The following is a 24,083-nucleotide window of genomic DNA, read 5'->3' as shown; positions in this document are numbered from 1 at the left end:
AGCAGTGGAAGGAACTATGTGGAAGGCATGGATAGGCACAACACAGGACCCCAGCAGCTGAGAGCCTCTGCACCAGCTTTGGAGAGTGAGGTGAGACCAGGCAGCAGCGGCCCAGCCACTGGCAATAAAGCTGTAAGGAGCGCCTGGTGCAAATCCAGCTTAGAGCTCTGTCAGGATATTGTACCTTCCCAATTAGCAGAGAAAAAAAGGGGAGGCAGAGTTCTAACTCCTAAGGAACACAACATGAAGTCCACAGAGGAATACAACACTTCAATACTAGATTGTGAATATGAAGAGACTGAAAATATGCCACAAACGGAATTCAAAAAAATTGATCATAGGATTACTTAGAATTAATCAGAAGCAACATGAACTAATGAGATCCATACATGACATGAAAGAACATTTCTCCCAGGAAATTGAGATCTTAAAGAAAAATCAAAATGAAATCAAGAAATGAAGAATTCAATAGAAAAATAACGCAGTGGAAAGCCTTAGCAACAGAATCAGTGAAGCAAAAAGAAAGATTATTCAGCTTAGAAGACAAATTGCAAGAAATTTTATATTCAGACCAAAAATAAGAAGAAGAAATTGGGAAACTATAAAACACTGTTGGAAATGTACAGGATACTATCAAACACAACATACAGGTTCTTGGAGTTCCTGAAGGCATGGAAAGTGAAAAAGGATCGCAAAGCCTTTTAGTGAAATAATAATAGCAAACTTCCCCAATTTAGAGAAAGAAAGGGACATGCAAGTACAGGAAGCACAAGGAACTCCTAATGGACATGACCAGAAAAGAGCTGCACCACAACATAGTAATCAAATTCTCCACTGTAAAACATAAAGATTCTATGGGGCTGGCACTGTGGCAGAGTGGGTAAAGCTGACACCTGCACTGCCAGCATCCCATATGGGTATCACTTCAAGTTCTACTTGCTCCCCTTCTGATCCAGCTCTCTGCTATGGCCTGGGAAAGCATCAGAAGATGGCCCAAAACTCTGAAGAATCACTTCATTTTAATGTACTTATAGAGTATATTTTTAAGTCTCATAAGTTATAGTTATGTCTAAGAGCTCAGAAATGATGTATCATTCTTGGATTCTTCTTTAAAGACAAGTAAGTTTCTAAAAGGAAAGAAGGGGGAGGAAGGAAGGAAAAAGAGGAAGGGGGGAAAGTGAAATCACCTTTGAGAAGAAATAAAATTGAACCACCCTTGTCTAGAAGTTGAGGGCAGTTTTCTAGGTTTCTACTTTATTTTTTCTCTTTTTTCCTTTCTTTATTTTTCATTTCCTTTCTTGGACTAAACTAGAGAAGGAGGAGGAAGAGGGGTGGGAGAGTGGGTAAGAATTACTATGTTCCTAATGTTGTACTTATGAGATTCATACAAATAAAAATACTAATGGATTAGGAAGAAAATTAGAGGACATAATGTCATGAAGTTCCTAAATGAACAAAAATGTTAGAGAATAAGAGAAGGAAAAAGAAGCCAAACAATAGTAAGTCAAAGCCATTAAGAAGAAAATGAAAAAGAATAGAAGTAAATGATTCCTGTTAATTAAGCATGATATATTTCTTCTATATTTTAGCTCTACCACAGTGTTTTCAATTTGCGCAATCCATACAGAATATATTTCCATATAATCATCACTATACTGACTCTCCCTAAGTAATTGATAAAAGCACTCTATGATAGAGACAGACATAAATTAGAAATATGTCGCTACAAAAATAGGATTGATTAATGACAACAACTGTATTTGTCAGGATGTCATTCTGCATTCGTAGACAATTTGTTGAAAAACAGATTAAAGTTTTCATAAAATATCCAGCTTAATAAAATATCCATGTTAATTGCAATTATCTCATTAATATATGTGGAATTTTTTATGCTTTTATAAATTTTTCAAGTTGGCTAGTTCTAGCTTTTAAAAAGAGTATATATTTATTTATTTGAAAAAGTGACAGAGAAAAATCAAAAGGGTAGAGGGAGAAACACAAAGAAAAAGAGAGAGAGAGCGAGTGCGCAATTCCAGTTACGGTGACTCCCCAAATGTCCACAACAGCTAGGTCAGACAAGCCTAAACCAGAAGTATCCGCCATTGGATGGCAGGTATCCAAGGATATAGCCCAACTTCCACTGCTTTTAAGCACATTAACAGGAAACTAGATAAGAAATGGAGCAGCCGAGACCTGTAAGGCACTCCTATATGGGATTCCAGCATCACAAGTGGCAAATTATCCCATTGCCACATGCTACCCCCTAGATATTACAGATTCTACTATAGATCAATGAGGAAATGGAACACAGTCATTGCTTTGCTGAATTCACTTTATTTGGATTTTATAATTTTGCACCAACATGAATTGCAATGAATGGATCTTCAGCAGAGTTGCTAATAGAAAAGTAAGCTTTGCCATCACTGGAAACAGAGACTTCAATTCCTGTGCAACCGTTACCACTTTTATCTCCAGAAATGACATCACAATATGTGCCACCAGGAAGACCAGTTTGCAAAGTTGAAGACAATGACCTGTGACATAAAATCGAATTTTTACCTTCAGTTCACTGTAATTAAATGCAAGAATACAGACCATCTCCCAAGCAAATAATTAACTCTGTGGCATAAAACTCTAAGCAATCAAAGTTCAATAAGAAAAATATCCAAAACAACACATTTCCAGGGTATGTGAAAAGCTCTCTCAGGACCAAAGGACTTCTAGCAGAAGAACCAGCAATAATGTACTTAATAATGAATATCACTAAAAAATGAAGTTTGAAGAATATAAGTGAAGATTTGCAGAAATTGCCACCTTTATATGAGTACTACCTCTTGTAGATATAAGTAGTTTAATTTTGTCTTCAATTGAATTTAATAAAATACTGGCATTTTTAAGAATTAAATGAGATTCTATCTTCAACAAGCTCTTTGTTTTTCAAGACGCTAAAAATAATTTGTGTGGAGGTTAAAATAATCTAACATTTCTGTGAAAGACCTAATTTGGAACATAAAGCTTTCCTGAATAATTTATTTTGGTTTTATACTTCATAAATAACCTATATTAAAGAATTAGCTAGGGGCTCCTGTGTTGAAAAGGAGAAAGGTTTGTCTTATTTATATTTTTACTTATTTCTTAGCCAGTAAATATAATTTAGGCTAGAGTGAGTTGAACATGGGTAGAAGTAGGCTTGGCTGAGACATTTCAACTGCTGACAAAGAAGTCTTTGAGCCGTGGTTCTATATGTCAGGTCATCACTGTTTTAGAGGCAGAGGATTCAAGAATCACAAATGCAAGGCCAACAATGAGAAGTTTCAGAACTCAACATTAAAAGCATCCAGAAGCAAATCATTAGCCTTAAGGTGCATACTTCTTACATATTTGCTATAAAATATCAAATTTGTCATAGAAAAGTAAAGAAGGTGTACCAAACAATCAGATTAGGAAGGTTGGAGAAAAAGTGCAAGGAAAAAAAAAAGTACTTAGAATTAATGAGAATTTTTTCCACGCTCAAAAAAAATCAGGACCACATGGGATTGAAAATTCCTACATTAACTATATTATGAATTTGTAGATTGTGTGTGTCTGAGAAATTACAGGTTTTTTTATATATTGTGCAATCACATAGATTTGCAAGGATGCAGAAAATAATTTTTGAAATAAAAAATATTTTAAAAAGAGGAGAACAAAGGAGTAAGAGCCATCAGGATATTGTTTTCTCCCTATTCTGATACATGTTCCCTTAAATACCGCATTAAAAGATTTTTCAGATAAAACAAGTTAATAAGCAGGAAACGAATAAACCAACAATATACAAGTTTAAGCTACACTCTTAAATTGATATCTACTTACCAGTCATCATTGTTAAAGACAATGAATCCTTTGTTTCCTCTTCCAAAAGCCACTTGATTGCTACCATTATCCCACCAGTTACTGAAAGGCTGGCAATCCACTACATTACGGAAAATGACCATGTTCCTAAAAGCAAACACAGCATCATTTAAAATGGTGGTATCCTTACACTGCTACAGTTTAAAGACATTTTACTGTTAGAGAAAATCTCAAAATAAATAGTCCCACCTTATTTGGCGCCACCGATGCTCACAAACCCAGTCATTGCCACAAGTAGTGTCTGGGTTAATAGTTACTTCCTTAGTTACACCATTATCGTTTGGTGGTCCCATCCAATCGTTAGTATCCTTAATTAGAAACACAAATAGCAAATAATTCACAGTTTTAACAAATGTGTATTTTCCTTTTTATTTTCTATTATTCCAAACCCATCCTGTCCTGATTCTTAAGTCTCCTATAGTCTTTATTTAGAATACCAACCCTTTAGTTAGAGAAGTACATATTGCCTGATGTTTATCTTAGTTTTAAATGTTTTTTTTTCTTACTGGGGAGTGAATATTTGTCATATCTCTGAAACAGTTTCTACACTTTTGAAAATGGAAAACATGACTTTTACATCTTTAATATCCACTGTATTACATTATGCTTGTATTTAATAAATATTGAATTAGTAAATATTGAATGCAATATATTCATGTAATATCAAAAAAACTTCCTTCTTTCTTGAGAAAAAAAGGTATCCTGAACAACTTAAAGCTTACTTGTCCATTCACAATATTTCTTGACCACCGGTAGCTTGACATTACTCGTGTGACTCCATATGGATGAGCAAGCATAAATCCAACTGCCATTTTATACAATCTGAAAGTTACAAAATGACATTATCATGGGATACCATTTTTCATAGATAGATTGAAAAACAAGTGTATTCTGTTTCCTACCTAGCATCCCAGAATGTAAGAATAGATGCTCCTCCAGCTCCATGTCCTCGTTGATTGTCGTGGTTATCCACAAAGACAAGTGCTCTGTCAGAAGGCATAAATCCCCAGCCTTCTCCCCAGTTCCTATTTAAGAAGTAGTAAGATATGTAAATATATGTACTCTTTTACAATAGCTTTAGAGTAATTCAATTGGGTTTCTAAATAGCACTGTTGGATAAATTTTCTCTAAATAAATTCATATTATGTGTATTATGTGCCATTTTATAATAAATATTTAATTTCCAAATAATTCCATTTTTATACATATGTGAATTGCTTATATTCCATTAATGTTATAGATACTATCTGTTTTGTTATCAAAAAGTTGTTATAGAATCATCAGTATATTATAATTTAAATAGACTTCAAAATGGTCAACATCCCTATCATATTATATGGAAACAATGCATTAGAATGAGCCTTCAATTCTGAATTTCCCTGTAAAGCATTTTCACAGATCAAATTAATTGATATAGTACAATTCAATTCGTAGTATGGCCACATTTTAAGTACTTTATAATTGTAAAGTTCATGTTAATAATCCAGTTTTATTTTATCATGTAAAAAACATTACACTAATCCAGTATGCTCGTAAAACATATAGGTAAAAAAGTGATGTTTTGTGTTTCTAGACAAACTTCTTTGCAATTGGCATTATAAATTTTTTTAAAAAGATGATTATTTAGCTTGGAGAAAAATAACCCTTAAAATAATTGACTCTGGCATTTGTCCAAAAAGGGAGCTTCTAAGAAGATAATTTTCATTTGGGCAGTAATACCAGTAGGTGTGAGACATGACTCAAGTGACAAATAATAGGTCATTTACTTTAGGTAAGACATCTTCTCTCCATTCCACCGGCGAATAACTGTGCCTAGTTTTGCACCATACTTGAATTCTGTCACACGGCCATTTTCAAAGTACTCACTACTTGTAATTGGCTCACCACCCAGATCAATCACCTAGTAGAAATATAGGGGTAAATCCCACTTTACAAGAGATTTTTTGAAGCATTTTAGTGAATACATTAACATTGATAGAGAATGGATTAAGGCTGTGTAATTTTATTGTCCAAACCGTTATGCTCATAGGGTGATTCTGACATTTTGGATAACATATATGTTACAAAATAGAAAGAAAACTGATGACAAGGTGATCTGTTGTGCTGAGAGAATACTGACTTAATTTAGTCTCCCACATAAATGATAATAAGAGTTCAAAATGACACAGCATTTATTATTTCACTGACAACAACCCTCATGCTTTGATGAATATCAACGCACTGGTAATTCCCCAAAGACAACCAAGATATAAACATTATCAATAACCCAGTTCTTTATGGAAAAGAATTGTTCTCAGAAAGGATAGGAAAGTTGCTTAAAAAGCATAAGGTTGTTAGATGCCAGACAAGCTTCAGAAAATACCTATGTGATTCTCTGTCTTCCAAAATTTTTTCTGGACTTTGTAGCCTCTTTAAATTGTTTGCATTTCCAATAAAATGACTGTGAGAAAGAATTGCTGTCTCCGACTAAAAGAGTTTAAAGAACACTGCTGTATATAAATGACCCCTTCATTAACTGCCATACATTGTGCATTTAATTAAATCATTCATTGAGTTTCTAATCAACTAAATTAGACTATTTTAACTTCACTTATACGTATTAACATACCTCTTGGTAAATGAAAGGTTTACTTCCTGGACAGAACCACGTTGTGTTTAGATAGTTCAGCTTTTCCAAAACCGCCTTTATGTCTCCAGGCCACATATGCTTACACGCATCCAGTCTGAACCCTGCGACACCAATGTCAATGAGACGGTTCAAGTACGCGGCAAGAGTGGAACGCACATAATCTTTTTCCAATGCAAGATCAAGAAGACCAGTCAGACGACAATCTCTGACCTGTTGAGGTTGAAAATTTGTGATTCATAAAACATCACCTTTAACTTGAGAATCTATTTGGTTTTTGATGAACAGGTTCGCCAACAGATACATCTATAGTGCTTTCTTTGCATTGGGCACTACAGACATATCTTTTAAAAATTTCCTAGTATAAAAATGGGGAATTTATGAAGTGTAGCAGATGAGATTTTTAATTGGTATAACCTTTCGAACATTGATTTGAGTGTGTATTTTTAAACAGTCAGACTTGGTATCATGTTTTCCCAAAGAATCTACACTCATAATTGAAATGGAGTTCAATGAGCTACATGTGTCTAATTTAAGATACAGATAATACTTTACTAATATTACATATTTTTTAAAATTACCTGATAAATGTCTTGATAGCTCTCAATTGTTCCACTTCCACTTTTACATTTACCATCATTAAAATCCCATGCAGAGTATGGGACAGCTGGAAAATCCCTGGTTTGAGCATTGAAGTAACTCCCACAGGTACTGTGTGTTCCTTCACCTCGACTGTCACCACACATATGATTAATTACAGCATCCACATAAATACGGACCTGAAAAACAAGGTGTCCACTTCAGTTTGACTTACAGAGAGGCAGAAAGCTAAACCATTATTCAATATGAAATACAGCACACAAATAACTCAAAATGATTTCTGATATTTTATAAATTTTCTACAAAAACAAAAGTAAAACATGAAACAAAACTAATGTTAACTGAAGATCAACAGCCCTTATCAACATTTCATCAACTATGTATTTACATAAATGATAACTTGACAGACAAGAAACTGTCATAATAAAGAAGACATAAAAATTGCAATTTTTGAGGAAATAGGTTTCAATTGTGACAGGAGAGATTACTGGAAAAAAAGAAGTTAGCCTCTACCCTTTTACTGAATTCCTGAAAAGAAGATGGTAAATATTAGTCTCTCATTACATTCCTCATTAAAGAGGGAAGATAACTATTTTGTATGAAAAACCAATGTGGAAAATGACCTAGGAATTTCAGATGGAGACATAATCATACAAAAATGATTGTAAAGGGAATACATTTCCTAAAAAGAAAAATGTTTTTAGAACATGTTTACGCTGGCATCCCATATGTGCGCCGTTTCTAGACCTGGCTGCTCCACTTGTGATCCAGCTCTCTGCTGTGGCCTGGAAGAGCAGCAGAAGATGGCCCAAATCCTTGTGCCCCTACACCCATGTGAAAGATCTGGAAGAAGCTCTGGCTCTTGGTTTCGGATCAGCACAGCTCCGGCCATCGTGGCCTTTTGGAGAGTGAATCAATGGACGAAAGACCTTTCTCTCTGTCTCTCCCTCTCACTGTCTGTAACTCCACCTCTCAAATAAATAAATAAAATCTTTAAAAAATAAAAAATAAATGAATTCTGCTTTTAACTTTAACTTATCTCTTCTTTAGTAGATAAATTGTGCCTACAAAAACATTTATGCAATTTGAACATAGCGCAATGCAAATTTTGAGTTACAGCTAAGGTATGGGGTGAAATTTAACAGTTTAAAATATGGAAATCTTTCTGCTCAAACAGCAAGAGATAACTGAGAAAAATTAGTTTCCTCCAAATTTTTAAAGGAAACTTCACTTACACCGACATTGTTGCATCTCTTCACCATGTCTCTGAATTCATCTTCATTTCCAGATCTGGTGCATATTTTATAACTAATCGGTTGGTATCTTTCCCACCAAGGTCTAAAAGGGTCGGTAACTACAACGTTCTCACTGGGTGGAGAGACCTAAAATATGAAATGTATCAATAAGTATCAAATTATACTTTAATGTATACTGTTGAATGTTCCAGAAACTAGCCAACAAGTATTTCTCAACTTTTATGTAGCTGTATTTCTAAGAAAACAATAAAATATTATTAACACATCAAATATATCCTGCTGGGGAAAGATTCTATCAGAAACCAAAAAAAAAGCTGGCAAAAGTACTAAATTTGTTCTTCTACACAAAACTGTTTTAATAGAATACATTCATATAAAACCCCACTTTACCCCACTTTAGAGATGTTGATCAGAATACAATTCGTTATGAAAGTAGCAAACACTGCCATTGATCCCATGAACAAAACTCACCTGAACTCCTCCAAATCCATTGGGAGCCAGGTATCGCTCACATTCCTTGGCAATATCAACCCAGCGCCATTCAAACAGGTGGACAATAGATGTGCGTCCCTCTTTGGTATGTGGGCAATACTGTGCCCAGCAGAACCCAAGGGCAGAAAGCAACAGAAAGATCTTCATTTTGCTTTCAGCTGATAGATGTTCTTTCTAGGAGCTATTTATATTCCTGTAAAAGCACATGATGCAAAGTAAATGTTAATATGAATAAATACTTGGAGTACAAGTTGTGTATTCATTATCTGAAAAAGATTATCAATAACAATGTCCATGCAACAGCTGAAGAACATTCATAAGATCTCCCAGGAAAATAATCTTAATGGCCTCATAGGACTACTGTTTTTTCTTACTAAAGGAACATTGCCTTTTTCAAACATCTGGCATTATATATATCTAAAAAGTATTTATTCATGTTTTATTAGGATTAGATCGTCCATTTACCTTCAGTAAAAGAAGGAAAATAACTAAGCCAACAGAATCATATTCATAATTTTGCTTTAAACATGGATTTTTAAACTTTTAAATATAACCATTTATAACATAATTATTAAAACATAATATAATTAAAAATATAATTAAAAATATAAAAGAATAGAATATCCTATCTAATTCTGCTTTCCACCCCAACCTAAATTTTTAGCTGCTAAAATGTCTGCATTAGGATTTAGGAAACTACTTGGATAAAGAGAGAGAACTTGGTTCCCCTGCATCAAATCATGTCTTTATTACTGGGGCTAGAGTAGCAGGGTTTGTAGTGGAAATGGAGGTTTTCTTCCTATATTCAAATATTTCTTGTACCTGATACAATATTAAGTAAATATATTCACATCCATCTTCATTCTTTTTTTTTATTTTATTTTTTTTATTTTTGAAAGGCAGAGTGGACAGTGACAGAGAGAGAGACAGAGAGAAAGGTCTTCCTTTTTGCCGTTGGTTCACCCTCCAATGGCCTAAGCGGCCAGCGCGCTGCAGCCGGCGCACCACGCTGATCCGAAGCCAGGAGCCAGGTGCTTCTCCTGGTCTCCCATGGGGTGCAGGGCCCAAGCACTTGGGCCATCCTCCACTGCCATCCCGGGCCATAGCAGAGAGCTGGCCTGGAAGAGGGGCAACCGGGAAAGAATCTGGCGCCCCAACTGGGACTAGAACCCGGTGTGCCGGCGCCGCAAGGTGGAGGATTAGCCTGTTGAGGCACGGTTCTGGCCATCTTCATTCTTATAGTAATGGAAATCCTAGGAAAGATGATAATAGTACAGCTGAGAAAAATTTCATCCATTCATTCAACAAGCATTGCTCAAGTGTCTGCTTTTCACCAAGGACTGTGGATGACATTAAGGATACAATGATGGGCAGATAGGTTTCTGTTTTCAGAAGCTTACAATCTAGTGAATGGGAATAAATGCATGAGTAAATAATAAATACAATAATAATAAAGGGGAAATAAAGCAATTTCAGGTAGTAAAAAAAATTACTAGGAAATAACAGTAAATAAAATAGACAGTGCTTGCACCATCAAGATATTTTACATTGGATCAAATGTAAGGCATCGCTGAAGGAGGTACTGTCAGTTGTGACTTGAATCATTTGATGGAGGCAGTCATTTCAAGGTCACAGAAAGAGCAGTATGGTAGAAGAAAGAACAAGAGGGGCAAGTGTCAGGGTGCAGCAGGTAAAGCTGCCTCCTGAGATGCATGCATCCCATGTGAGAGCTCGTTTAGTCCCAACTACTTCTTTTCCAAACCAGCAGCAGAAAAAGACTCAAAAACTTTGGCCATTGCCACATATGTGGGTCTTCCAGATGGAGTACCATGCTTCTGGTTTTAGCCTGGCCCAGCCCAGAACATTGAGGCCATTTAGAGAGTGAACCGACAGATGATAGATTCATTCTCTTTCTCTCCAACCCTCCATTTATATAAATAAAATATTTTTTTTCTAAAGAGAAAGAACAAGAGTAAGCCTTAAGGTAAGAAAAAAATGAGAATATTCAGTGAACATTTAAAAAAATGTGTTTTTTTTTAGTTTTTTTTTAAACTTTTATTTAATGAATATAAATTTCCAAAGTACAGCTTATGGATTACAATGGCTTTCCCTCACCCTATAACTTCCCTCCCACCCGAAACCCTCCCTTTCCCACTCCCTCTCCCCTTCCATTCACATCAAGATTCATTTTCAATTCTCTTTATATACAGAAGATCAGTTTAGTATATATTAAGTAAAGATTTCAACAGATTGCACCCACATAGCAACACAAAGTGAAAAATACTGTTTAGGTACCAGTGATAGCATTAAATCACAATGTACAAAACATTAAGGACAGAGATCCTACATGATATTTTTTAAAAATTGATTAATTTTCTATGCAATTTCCAATTTAAAACCAAGTTTTTTTTTCATTTTCAATTATCTTTATATACAGAAGATCAATTCAGTATATATTAAGTAAAGATTTCATCAGTTTGAAGCCACACAGAAACACAAAGTGTAAAAATACTGTTTCAGTACTAGTTATAGCATTACTCACATTGGACAACACATTAAGGACAGTTCCCACATAAGATGGAGGTACACAGTGACTCCTGTTGTTGACTTAAGAATTTGACGCTCTTATTTATGGTGTCAGTTATCTCCCTAGGTTCTAGACATGAGTTGCCAAGGCTGTGGAAGCCTTTAGGGTTCGCCGACTTCGATCTTATTCTGACAGGGTCATAGTCAAAGTGGAAGTTCTCTCCTCCCTTCAGACAAAGGTACCTCCTTCTTTGATGGCCCCATTCTTTCCACTGGGATCTCACTCTCAGACACCTTTCGTTTAGGTTTTTTTTTTTTTTTCCAGAGTGTCTAGGCTTTCCATGCCTAAATACTCTCATGGGCTCTTCAGCCAGATCCGAATGCCTTAAGGGCTGATTCTGAGGCCAGGGTGCTGTTTAGGACTTCTGCCGTTCCATGAGTCTGCTGTGCATCCTGCTTCCCATGTTGGATCATTCTCTCCCTTTTTTATTCTATCAGTTAATATTTGCAGACACTAGTCTTGTTTGGGTTATCCCTTTGACTCTTAGACCTATCAGTGTGATCAATTGTGAACTGAAATTGATCACTTTGACTAGTGAGATGGCATTGGTATATGCCACCTTGATGGGATTGAATTGGAATCCCCTGGCATGTTTCTAACTCCACCATTTGGGGCAAGTCTGATTGAGCATGTCCCAAATTGTAAATCTCCTCCCTCTCTTTTTCACACTCTTATATTTAACAGGGATCACTTTTCAGTTAAAATTTAAACACCTAAGAATAATTGTGTGTTGATTACAGAGTTCAAACAATAGTACTAGAACAAAAAAAAAATACTATAATGGATAAAGTATTGCATTGTACAGTCAGGACAAGAGCTGATCAGGTCATTGTTTCTCATAGTGTCCAATTCACTTCAACAGGTTTCCCCTTCGGTGCTCAGTTAGTTGCCGCAGATCAGGGAGAACGTATATTTGTCCCTTTGGGACTGGCTTATTTCCCTCAACATAATGTTTTCCAGATTCCTCCATCTTGTTGCAAATGATCGGGTTTCATTGTTTTTGACTGCTGTATAGTATTCTATACAGTATATGTCCCATAATTTCTTTATCCAGTCTACTGTTGATGGGCATTTGGTTTGGTTCCAGGTCTTAGCTAAGGTAATTGAGCTGCAATAAACATTAAGGTGCAGACAGCTTTTTTTTTTTTGCCAATTTAATTTCCTTTGGGTAAATTCCAAGGAGTGGGATGGCGGGATTGTATGGTAGGGTTATATTCAGGTTTCTGAGGAATCTCCAGACTGACTTCCATAGTGGCTTTACCAGTTTGCATTCCCACCAACAGTGGGTTAGTGTCCCTTTCTCCCCACATCCTCTCCAGCATCTGTTGTTGGTAGATTTCTGAATGTGAGCCATTCTAACTGGGGTGAGATGAAACCTCATTGTGGTTTTGATTTGCATTTTCCTGATGGCTAGTGATCTTGAACAGTTTTTGATGTGTCTGTTGGCCACTTGGAATTCCTCTTTGGAAAAATGTCTATTGAGGTCCTTGGCCCATCTCTTCAGTGGGTTGTTTGTTTTGTTGTTGTGGAGTTTCTTGATTTCTTTGTAGATTCTGGTTATCAACCCTTTATCTGTTGCATAGTTTGTAAATATTTTTTCCCATTCTCTCGGTTGCCTCTTCACTTTCCTGACTGTATCTGTTGAAGTACAGAAACTTCTCAATTTGATAATCCCAAATGTTAATTTTGGCTTTGATTGCCTGTGTTTCTGGGGTCTTTTCCAAGAAGTCTTTGCCAATACCTATATCTTTTAGGGTTTCTCCAATGCTCTCTAATAATTTGATGGTGTTGGGTCATAGATTTAAGTCTTTAATCCATGTTGAGTGAATTTTTGTGTAGGGTGAAAGGTAGGGGTCTTGCTTCATGATTCTGCACACAGAAATCCAATTTTCCCAGTACCATTTATTGAATAGACTGTCCTTACTCCAGGGATTGGTTTTGGATCCTTGATCAAATATAAGTTGGCTGTAGATGTTTGGATTGATTCTGGTGTTTCTATTCTGTTCCATTGGTCTATCCATCTGTTTCTGTACCAGTACCATGCTGTTTTGATTACAACTGCCCTGTAGTATGTCTTGAAATCTGGTATTGTGCTGCCTCCAGCTTTGTTTTTGTTGTACAAGATTGCTCTAGCTATTCGAGGTCTCCTGCATCTCCATATGAATTTCAGCATCATTTTTTCTAGGTCTGAGAAGAATGTCTTCGGTATCTTGACTGGTATTGCATTGAATGTATAAATTGCTTTTGGGAGAATGGACATTTTGATGATGTTGATCCTTCCAATCCATGAGCATGGAAGATTTTTCCATTTTTTGGTATCCTCTTCTATTTTGTTCTTTTAAGATTTTGTAATTCTCATCGTAGAGATCTTTAACATCCTTGGTTAAGTTTATTCCAAGGTATTTGTTTGTTTTTGCAGCTATTGTGAATAGGATTGATCTTAGAAGTTCTTCCTCAGCCATGACATTGCCTGCGTATACAAAGGTTGTTGATTTTTGTGCATTGATTTTATATCCTGCTACTTTTCCAAACTCTTCTATGAGTTCCAATAGTCTCTTAGTAGAGTTCTATAGATCCCCTAAATAAAGAATCATATCATCTGCAAAGAGGGATAGTTTGAGTTCTTCCTTCCCAATTTGTATCCCTTTAATTTCTTTTTCTTGCCTAATAGCTCTGGTTAAGACTTCCAGAACTCTATTGAATAGCAGTGGTGAGAGTGGGCATCCCTGTCTGGTACCAGATTCCAGTAGAAATGTTTCCAACTTTTCCCCATTCAATAGGATGTTGGCCATGGGTTTTTCATAAATTGCTTTGATTGTATTGAGGAATGTTCCTTCCATACCCAGTTTGCTTACAGTTTTCATCTTGAAAGGGTGTTATATTTTTCAAATGCTTTCTCTGTGTCTATTGAGAGAATCATATGGTTTTTCTTCTGCAGTCTGTTAATGTGGTGTTTCACATTGATTGATTTGAGAACATTGAACCATCCCTGCATACCAGGGATAAATCCCACTTGGTCTGGGTGGGTGATCTTTCTTATGTGTTGTTGCATTCTATTGGCCAGAATTTTATTGAGGATTTTTGCATCTATGTTCATCAGGGGTATTGGTCTGTAATTCTCTTTCCATGCTGCATCTTTCTCTGGCTTAGAAATTAAGGTGATGCTGGGTTCATAGAAAGAATTTGGGAGGATTCCCTCTTTTCGATTGTTCTGAATAGTTTGAGAAGAATTGGAGTTGGTTCTTCTTTAAATGTCTGGTATATAATTCAGCAGTGAATCCATCTGGTCCTGGGCTTTTCTTTGTTGGGAGGGCCTTTATTACTGTTTCAATTTCTATCTCAGTTATGGGTCTGGATAGGTTTTCTATGTCTTCCTGGTTCAATTTAGGTAGGTTGCATGTGTCCAGGAATCTATCCATTTATGACAGATTTCCCTGTTTGCTGGCATACAAGTCCTTGTAGTAATTTCTGATGATTCTTTTTATTTCTGTGGTGTCTGTTGTTACATTTCCATTTTCATCTCTGATTTTATTGATTTGGGTCTTTTCTCTTCTTTTTTTAGTTAGTTGGGCCAATGGGGTGTCAATTTTGTTTATTTTTTCAAAAAACCAGCTCCTCGTTTGGCTGATTTTTTGTAATGTTTTTTTGGATTCATTCCTGTTGATTTCTTCTCTGATTTTAATTATTTCTCTTCTACTACTAGATGTGGGTCTGGTTTGCTGCAGATTTTCTAGATCCTTGAGATGAATTGAAAGCTCATCTATTTGGTGCCTTTCTGATTTCTTGATGTTGGCACCTATTGATATAAACTTTCCTCTTAACACTGCTTTTGCTATATCCAATAGGTTTTGGTATGTTGTGCTGTTATCCTCATTTACTTCCAGAAAGTTTTTGGTTTCTCTTTTGATTTCTTCTATGACCCAGTATTCATTCAGGAGCATGTTGTTCAATCTCCATGTGTTTGCATATGCTCTAGGGATTCCTGAGTTGCTAATTCAAACTTCATTGCACTGTGGTCTGAGAAGCTGCATGGTATGATTCTAAGTCTTTTGAATTTGCTGAGACTTGCTTTATGGCCTAGTATGTGGTCAATCCTAGAGAAGGTTCCATGTACTGCTGAGAAGAATGTAAATGTTTTATGTGTAGGATGAAATGTTCTGTAGATATCTGTTAGATCCATTTGGGCCATAGTGTTGATTAAATCTGCTCTTTCCTTGTTGATCTTCTGTCTGGTTGATCTGTTCCTGAGAGTGGAGTATTGAAGTCCCCAGTACTATTGTATTGGGGTCTAAGTCTCCCTTTAAGTCCCTTAACAAGTCTTTTAAATAAGCTGGTGCCCTGTAAGTAGGTGCATATACATTGATAATCGTTATATCTTCCTGTTGAATGGATCCCTTAATCATTATATAGTGCCCCTCTTTGTCTCTCTTAACATTTTTTGGGTTAAAGTTTATGTTGTCCAACATTAAGATGGCTACGCCCACTCTTTTTTCATTTCTGTTGGCATGGTATATCTTTTTCCAAACTTTCACTTTCAGTCTGTATGCATCTTTGCTGGAAAGATGTGTTTCTTGTAAGCAGCAAATAGATGGGTTTTGTTCCTTAACCCAATCAGCCAATTGGTGTCTTTTAACTGGACAGTTCCGGCCATTAACGTTCAATGTGACTATTGATAAGGAGTAACTTTGCCCTGCCATTTGCCAAAGATATTTCTAATACATGCCTTGAGATTCCTGCGATCTTTTGCTGTGAGGTTTCCTTCCTTTACCTTCTTTCATATTAATGACCATATTTCTGTGTTTCTCTGTGTAACATTTCTTTAAGTATCTTTTGCAGGGCTGGACGAGTGGCAACAATTTTTTTCAATTTCTGTTTGCTATGAAAGGTCTTTATTTCACCTACATTCACAAATGAGAGCTTTGCAGGATATAATATTCTGGGCTGGCAGTTTTTTTCTCTTAGTACCTGGGCTATATCTTGCCCTTCCCTCCTAGCCTGTAGGTTTCTGATGAGAAGTCTGCTGTGAGTCTAATTGGAGATCTTCTGAGAGTAATCTGACATTTCTCTCTTGCACATTTCAGAATCTTTTCTTTATGTTTCACTGTGGTGTGTTTGATTACAACATGTCGTGTTGAGGATCTCTTTTGGTCATGTTTATTAGGGGTTCTATGAGCTTCCTGTACTAGGATGTCTCTGTCCTTCTCCAAACCTGGGAAATTTTCTGCTAGTGTCTCATTAAAAAGGCCTTCTAATCCTTTCTCCCTCTATATGCCTTCAAACCCCTAGAATCCTGTAGATTCCCGACAATATTTTTTAGATTTCTAATTTCCTCTTCTTTTCTTTGGTTTGCCTGTTTCCTTTCCTGTTCTCTGTCTTCTAATTCCAATATTCTCTCTTCTGCTTCACCCATTCTGTTTTTAAGGCTCTCTGTTGTGTTTGTCATTTGATCTATTGAATTCTTCATTTCATTATGATTTCTCATCACTATCACAATTTCATGTTCTACCAGTTGTTTCATTTCATTTTGATTCCTCCTTAATATTTCATTTACGTGAGAGATAAAAAAAATGTTAACATAGCCGAACTTTGACACAACAGAAGGTAAAATGGAGTGACATGAGGTTTGAGAGGTATGCTAGACCAGGTATGACCCTGAAGACCATGAAGAAATCTTTAGCCATGGAGTCTTTCAAAATGGAAGCTGAACAACTCCACTGCACTTTAAGAATCAACCAATGTTGCCTCTGGGAAAATCAGAGTGTAGGAAGCAAGAGTGGAGAAAGAAAGATCAAATATTTGAATTTTGAATCTTACCACTGTCCAAGAAGAGAAGAATGGTTTGGACTAGGACATAGACAGGATGTATTTCAGAGGTAGACAGGCAATAGACTATGTCTAAATTGGCACTGGGGAATGAGGAAAAAGAAAACATTAAAGATAAAATCATTGGGTTGTCAGGTTATTTATTACAATAAGGAAAACCAAGGAAGTATCAGCTTTGGGAAGGGTTTCAAGGGTGCTATGGACCTTAATTATTCCTCTATCAATCTTTTTTAGAAATACCTTTTATTCATTTTGAAAGACAAAGTGTTCGAAGGAGAGAGGGAGAGCCAGAGAGAAAGATCTTTCACCTGCTGGCTCACTCACCAAAAGGCCGCAATGACTAGGGATGTTCCAAGATGAAGCCAGAGCCTAGAACTCTATCCTGGTTTCCCATGTGAATAGCAGGGGCCCAAGCCCTAAGATCTTCTTTTGCTGCTTTCCTGGTACATTAGGGTGATTTGGATTGAAAGCATAACAGCTAGAAGTGACTCTATGACATGGGATGTGGTGTTGCAAGTCCTAGCTTAACCCACTGTTTGGCAATGCCTGCCACTATCAATCTTAATGCTCTTCTTTGGTCTTTCCCCAGCCAACCATAAGAGAACTATCCATTGCAGAACTAGAAGTTCATCAGTTCATTATGTTTTATGCACAATTTCATACCTCCATGACTTACCAATTGCTTTCCTTCATCCTATAATTTTCTTCCACCATCTTTGTGAACCTGTAAGATAACATTCCTCCCACATTCTGTATGAACAACATTGTTTTGAAGATTGCCCACATATTCTCAGCAAAGTCAATAACTCTTCTACTATATAATAATTTCAAGCACATATGACATTATTAAAGCTGATTTGATTTGAATTACAAATTTTTCTATATAACTGAATGTTTATATGTCCACCATTTGATGCTAAAATTCTCAAAAGTAGATTTCCCATTTAATAGCGAAAGCTAGCAAATGATTGATGTAATGTCATAGGTGCCAAATAGACAGCTACAATATACAAATTGTGGGTTTAGGTATTGTTCAAGAATATGGCATAACATGGTTTACATTTTAATTGATTTTTGAAAATAAATGAAGACTATGGCAGAAATTGCATAATGCATTTAACTTTAATCATTGCAAGTACTTTGTAAACATGAAGGAACTAAGACCAAGCAAGACTTGTAATTTTCTAGGTTTATATGCTATTTTTCAAAGGAAGAGGCTGATCAATGGTCTGACTACAGGTCAGCATTCTCCATGTTATGCTAACATTTCTTCTAGAATTTTAGCGTTGTAATGTTCAGTATGATAGTAGCAACAGCTGGCTACTGAGCAGTGGAAATATAATGAATCTAAGCAGAGACATACTACTAATGTACAATGCAATCTGAATTTCAGAGTTGGTGGTGTGAAAATAGAGTTTAAAAATTAACGATTTTCTTTTGCTTCTATGTTAAAACATATTTCACAATGTGTTAGACTAAAAAATTCAATATAAACTTGAATTTACTTTCCTTTTTGCTTCTTTTAATGTCTCACAAATTGTTACATTAGATATTTGAATTATGTTAGATTTCTATTAGGGCTATTCTATTGGTTATTTTATGTCAGAGAAAGGATGCATATACAAAAAATACACCAAAAAAATGAAGCAAAGGATACAATTATGACTTATGAGTAATATGTTACAGGACTTAATGAAAAGTGGAAAACACATTTCGAACTTATGAAACAGGTATAGTTAAAGCTGATTGAAGAATGCATTTTCCTTTAATGAAAAGCGATTTGGGGGCTGGCACTGGCGTATTAGGTTGAGCCTTCACCGCAACCCCAGCTAAAGTTAAAGTTAACTCGGTTCCACGTCCTATCCAGCTCCCTGGTATTGTCCTAGAAAGGCACTGGAAGATGAACAAGTGCTTGAGCACCTTCATCCAACTTGAACACCTGGAAGAAACTCTTAACTCCTGGCTCCAGACTGGTCCGGTTCTGGTATCACAACCATTTGGAATTGAACCAGTGGATGAAAGATCTCTCTTTCTCTCTCTTTCACTCCCTCTCTCTCTTTCTCTCTCTCATCTCTCTCTCTCTCTCTCTGAAAATCTACCTCAAAAATAAGTAAATAAATAAATATTTTAAAAAGGACAAAATATGTAAGGTTGAATTTAAAATAAAAACAAAAATATCCAATGTAGGAAAAGGAAGTAACAATGTGAAGACATTATAGAGTGTTTAGAACCAAAAATTAACTGCAATGAGCCATGAGAGTTAAAGTAAGGCATGTAACCTGGGGACACGCAAAGTCAGGGAGAAGAAAACAGACTCTCATAAGAAAGATTCAGGAAGCTGTTAGAGGTGTGTGCATGTTGTGTGTGTTTTTGTGTGTGTGCTTGTTTGTTGGACACTGAAAAGGAATTTGATTAGAACTTTTGGAGACTATTAGATGGCTTAAAAGAGAGACCTGAAACAGAAACAATGGAAAACATCTCCATAAGGAAACAGCAGTAACAAAAATTCCAACGTGGATTACAGCAGTAAGAAAGAAAATTAAGAAAGCATGGTGACTGTCACAATAAGGGCCACCCAATGAATGAGACTAACTTTAGAATTGCCTTGTGATGTGTTCTGTCCTGTAAGATGTCTGCAAATAAGGCACAAGCAGAGTTGGATTAAGATTTGTACAAGGGGTTCATCTCTTGAAACTGACACCATCGCAATGCGAACATAACTGGGATAACAGACCCCATGAAGAGGGCCGGGTCCATGGTCCTTCTAACCCCCTGAGTTGACCAACCAACTAGCAGTGGCTCAAGCAACAGCTACCCATGGTTAACCCAGCAGAAAATTCACCATGTAAACCTACAGAGCTGTGAGACATGAGCTTTTATAATTATTTCCCAATAATTCAATAATACAGATACAAGAAACACTGTTGAGTTGGTGGGCAGTGTCTCTCTAGGAAACGCTCATTAATCAGATGTAAGGAAATAGAAGAAAGATCCAAAGTAGATTCTCTGATCAGAAGTTTGAGTGTGTGAAAGAATGTGTTTGTCACTGATACTGCAATTTAAGGGATATTTTGCTCTCGGGAAATTGAGTAACTAATAGGGGAGGCATACTTAGTTTTTAGGTAATATTTTTAAGTAAAAAGAGGTATAAAAGTAATAATTAACAAAACAACATGTATGGGGAAATGAGGAGACAGCTTTATGAACTTTCCACGAAGTAATCATAGTCTGAGAAAAGACACACAAGGTATAACAACTGATTTAGCACAGACATTGATCAAAACAGATGCTATCGCTAAGCAAGCAGTATATACAAGCCAGTGCACACTGGAAATTATGAGGCCTGGAGAGCTGAGCCCTTGACTTCTGGCAAGAGAGACTTCAAAGCTTCAACTTTGGGAAAAGTCATCAGTTTCTTAAATGATGAGGTGGAGTGAACAGGAACAAGAGGATAAAGATGTGCCTGTAAAATAGGGAGGCTTTCAATCAAAAATGGAAAGGAAATTTTTCAAGAAGTGAAGGAAAATAACGGGATATCTGTGAGTTCTAGAATCGAAATAGGAGAGAAAACTGACTGTGTTTTAAAGATGGATGTGTAAAAGCCCAGAGAGAAAAAGAGGAGAGGGGACAGGAGGGAAGGGGAAGGGGATGGAAGGGGGGAAGGGAAATGGAAGGGAAGGGAAACATTGTTGGAACTTCACACTTCCCTCCGGGTTCCAAAGACTGAGATGTAAACGAGGGAAAAATGAACTTAGGACTCAGAAAAACTGTAATATAAATCCTGAGCCTTCTATCTGTCCCGTACCTGCTTTATCTATTTGAAAAGTAACTACTTTAGCTATGATCTAAAAAAAAATAACATGAAGAATTTACAAAAGTTCTGTAAATGTGTGTTATAAAAAACTATTTATGGATTTCACAGTTTTTTGCACCAAAGAAACCTTATCTTTCAATTCTATTTTCCCATGAACTTTTAGATACCCTGTAGGTATCTCATAAAGTTGTTATCAGGATTAAACAAATTAATGTACTTGGCCATCCTCACTTTTGATTTCTTTCCATTCCTTTCTTCCAACCTCTAATAACACTTTCTCCTTCTCCTAATTTTTTCATGTCACCTAGAACAGGTGGAGATAAGGAGAATCCAGCCGTATTTTCCACCTGTAATTTGTCCACATTGTCCCCTCTCTTTTTGATATTTCCCTCTCTCCATTCTGCTCTGCTTCCCTGCCAGCACTATTCTTCCTTCTCTACATTTGCCCACCCCCCTCCTCCTTTTACTCCTCCCTCTCTCCTTCTCTCCTTTACTTTATTTTCCTTATTTAGAATTTCTGGTATACTCAAGTTGGTTTTGAAATACACTTCTCAACTTGCCAATTAAACTCTGGACTGTTCTTTTAATAGCAGAGCATGTTTTTTCACAGGTGCATTTAGGAGACTTCTAAAATAAGGAGAAAGTAGCAGGCTTGATTATTTTCAGATTCATTTTAGGCTTTATTAGCATCACAAGATAAGTGAGGTACAAAAAAATAACAACTTTCTAGTGAGGTTCATGTATCATCATATATTTTCTCATTCAGTCTTAATTATCACCTAAAAAGCAGTATGAAGAACTGTAAATCTCATTACAAAGATATTTAAAAAGCTAAAATATATTTATTGTTTATAAAGTCTGAAAATAAAGCTTTGATGTTTTTGCTATCAAAACTAAGATAAAAATGTTCAAATGAAATTATTATATTTCTTTTTTGCAACAGTTACCCTTAAAGAGTTCTCCACAGAGAAGCTGCTAAAGTTATTAATATTAATATCAATGTTCTATAGCCTATATATTGCCTGGAGTATTCTAACTGCATCAAATGGAATATCTTGGGAATTCCATAAAAATATGAAGTAATACTTTTGGTAATATCATAACAAGAAGCAATATTAATATTCTTGAAGCAGTATTTATATTTGAAGTGTCAGTTCAATATATTCATTGTTAAAAAGAAAATTTTAACTCAAAATGACATAATATGGTGTTCTCAAAAACTTCTCACCAATCAACATAATATGAAAGGTATCTGCTATTTTATTTCATGTACACAATATGAATGACATATACGGAAAAGCTTGTACTGCAAATTCAGTTTTTATCTTAACACATTGTGTAATATGAATCTAATTATTTAGCTCAGTGTTTCCTGAAATCACATAAGTCAGACTTACAAAAATGAAAGAACACTAATATGGTAACCAAAAAATAGTAACCTCCATAAAACTTGGGTTTCTATGGCTTCCTTCACACACACATACACAAACACAGACAAACATGTACAATAGTTATTTACAAAGTTCTTTTCTTCTTCCAGAAGTAGTCTCACATCTGTGCCAGATAGCAATACTTTTTAACATATAAATAAATTAATATGGGTCAAGAACCATTACAGCAGCTCACAATATTTACATATTTATGTAAACAACCTTCTAAACTCACAGTTTCGTGGTTTTCAGTCATGAAATAACAAGACTCACTGTTCTGGGTTTGCTTTCTTCATCAGTGGAAAAATAATGAGGGGTTTAGTCTTTCACAGATTTCCCATAACCTCTTCCTTGTAATATGCACTGCTACAGCACTACTTCAATTCCTTAAACATGATTTGCAGAGTTTAAGCTGAGCTTCACAAGGACACCAGGTTTGGCACTATCACTTCTGTTTGCTTGGCAAACTGCTGTCTCTCCTCTTCGCTCAATTTGCTGTCCTATAACCTCTTCCAACTACACTGTCGTCTTCAGTTTGCTTTCTCTTTCTACAACATCCTCTGTCCTGCGCTCAATTGATCTTATTTTCCTCAATCATTTATATCAGTATTTAAAAAAACTTTTGTTCAAATACTCTTAGAGAACAGATGAGCATACAGTTGAGTCAAATTAGTTTAAATAAAATGTGACTAGAATATAAAGTCACAAAATCAAAAATGTAACTTTAATTTCAAGCTTTGTCATTTGCTATATGAACCTTAGAGAAAACATTTAAGTATGTAGATTTCACTGAGTTACTTATTTCAAAATGAGGATGGTAGTAATGTGGATAATATGATTAAAAATCCATTTACAGTACTAACAGTGACTATTCAGTGTTACTCTGTGAATTTCCATGCATTATCACTCTGACAATAAACACCCTGAAATGTACAATTATTATTATACTCATTTATAAGATGAAGAAACAGAGCAGTGACCAATTAGTAAATAAAATTTTTCCATGGTAAAATTATAGTAAGTATTAGAAATAAAATTTAAAGTAAAGTAGTCTAAACCTACAGTGAGCTCTTGACCATTACTCAGTCTTATAGTCTCACTAACTAAATTTTTTGGGAAAATCACATTAAAAAATTGTGTGTGGAAGTATTTTTTTAACCTAGAAAGTTGTCTTGGGGTACGGCGCTGTGGCTCACTTGGTCGATCCTCTGCCTGTGGAGCCGGCATCGCATATGGGCGCCTGATTCTAGTCCCGATTGCTCCTCTTCCAGTCCAGCTCTCTGCTGTGGCCCAGAAGGGCAGTGGAGGATGGCCCAAGTGCTTGGGCCTCTGCACCCGCATGGGAGACCAGGAGGAAGCACCTGGTTCCTGGCTTCAAATCAGCGCAGCGCCAGCAGTGGCGGCCATTTGGGGAGTGAACCAATGGAAGGAAGACCTTTCTCTCTGTCCTCTCTGTCTCTCTCTCTGTCTATAACTCTACCTGTCAAATAAAAAAAAAAGTTGTTTTTAGCTAATATGAATATATTTAGAAGATTGCAAATGTAATATGGAATAGTCTCATGTT

The 24,083-nt window shown here is 36.0% G+C and overlaps 1 protein-coding gene across 4 annotated transcripts; it reads right to left on the bottom strand.

Annotated features, from left to right (window-relative positions):
- Positions 1 to 2,314: 2,314 nt before the first annotated feature.
- LOC133760000 (pancreatic alpha-amylase-like) lies at positions 2,315 to 22,969 on the bottom strand. Of its 4 annotated transcripts, none has more exons than XM_062191851.1 (12): positions 22,755 to 22,969; positions 17,952 to 17,999; positions 8,845 to 9,058; positions 8,353 to 8,499; positions 7,099 to 7,296; positions 6,500 to 6,730; positions 5,658 to 5,791; positions 4,794 to 4,916; positions 4,614 to 4,713; positions 4,081 to 4,199; positions 3,853 to 3,978; positions 2,315 to 2,534 (listed from the first exon to the last, which is right to left on the bottom strand). In XM_062191851.1, exons 3-12 carry the CDS (start codon positions 9,010 to 9,012, stop codon positions 2,345 to 2,347), a joined length of 1,536 nt encoding a protein of 511 aa, XP_062047835.1. In that variant the 5' UTR covers positions 9,013 to 9,058; positions 17,952 to 17,999; positions 22,755 to 22,969; the 3' UTR covers positions 2,315 to 2,344. The 4 variants fall into 4 exon arrangements, with proteins under 4 accessions (XP_062047835.1, XP_062047836.1, XP_062047834.1 ...); XM_062191852.1 differs by having other exon boundaries at positions 22,793 to 22,969; XM_062191850.1 differs by lacking the exon at positions 17,952 to 17,999.
- Between the last annotated feature and the right edge of the window lie 1,114 nt (positions 22,970 to 24,083).

This window comes from Lepus europaeus, chromosome 5 (genome assembly GCF_033115175.1).
Source record: "Lepus europaeus isolate LE1 chromosome 5, mLepTim1.pri, whole genome shotgun sequence".
Taxonomy (NCBI): domain Eukaryota; kingdom Metazoa; phylum Chordata; class Mammalia; order Lagomorpha; family Leporidae; genus Lepus; species Lepus europaeus.
The sequence above is the reverse complement of the archived record's forward strand: the minus strand, read 5'-3'. Positions and strand labels throughout refer to the sequence as shown.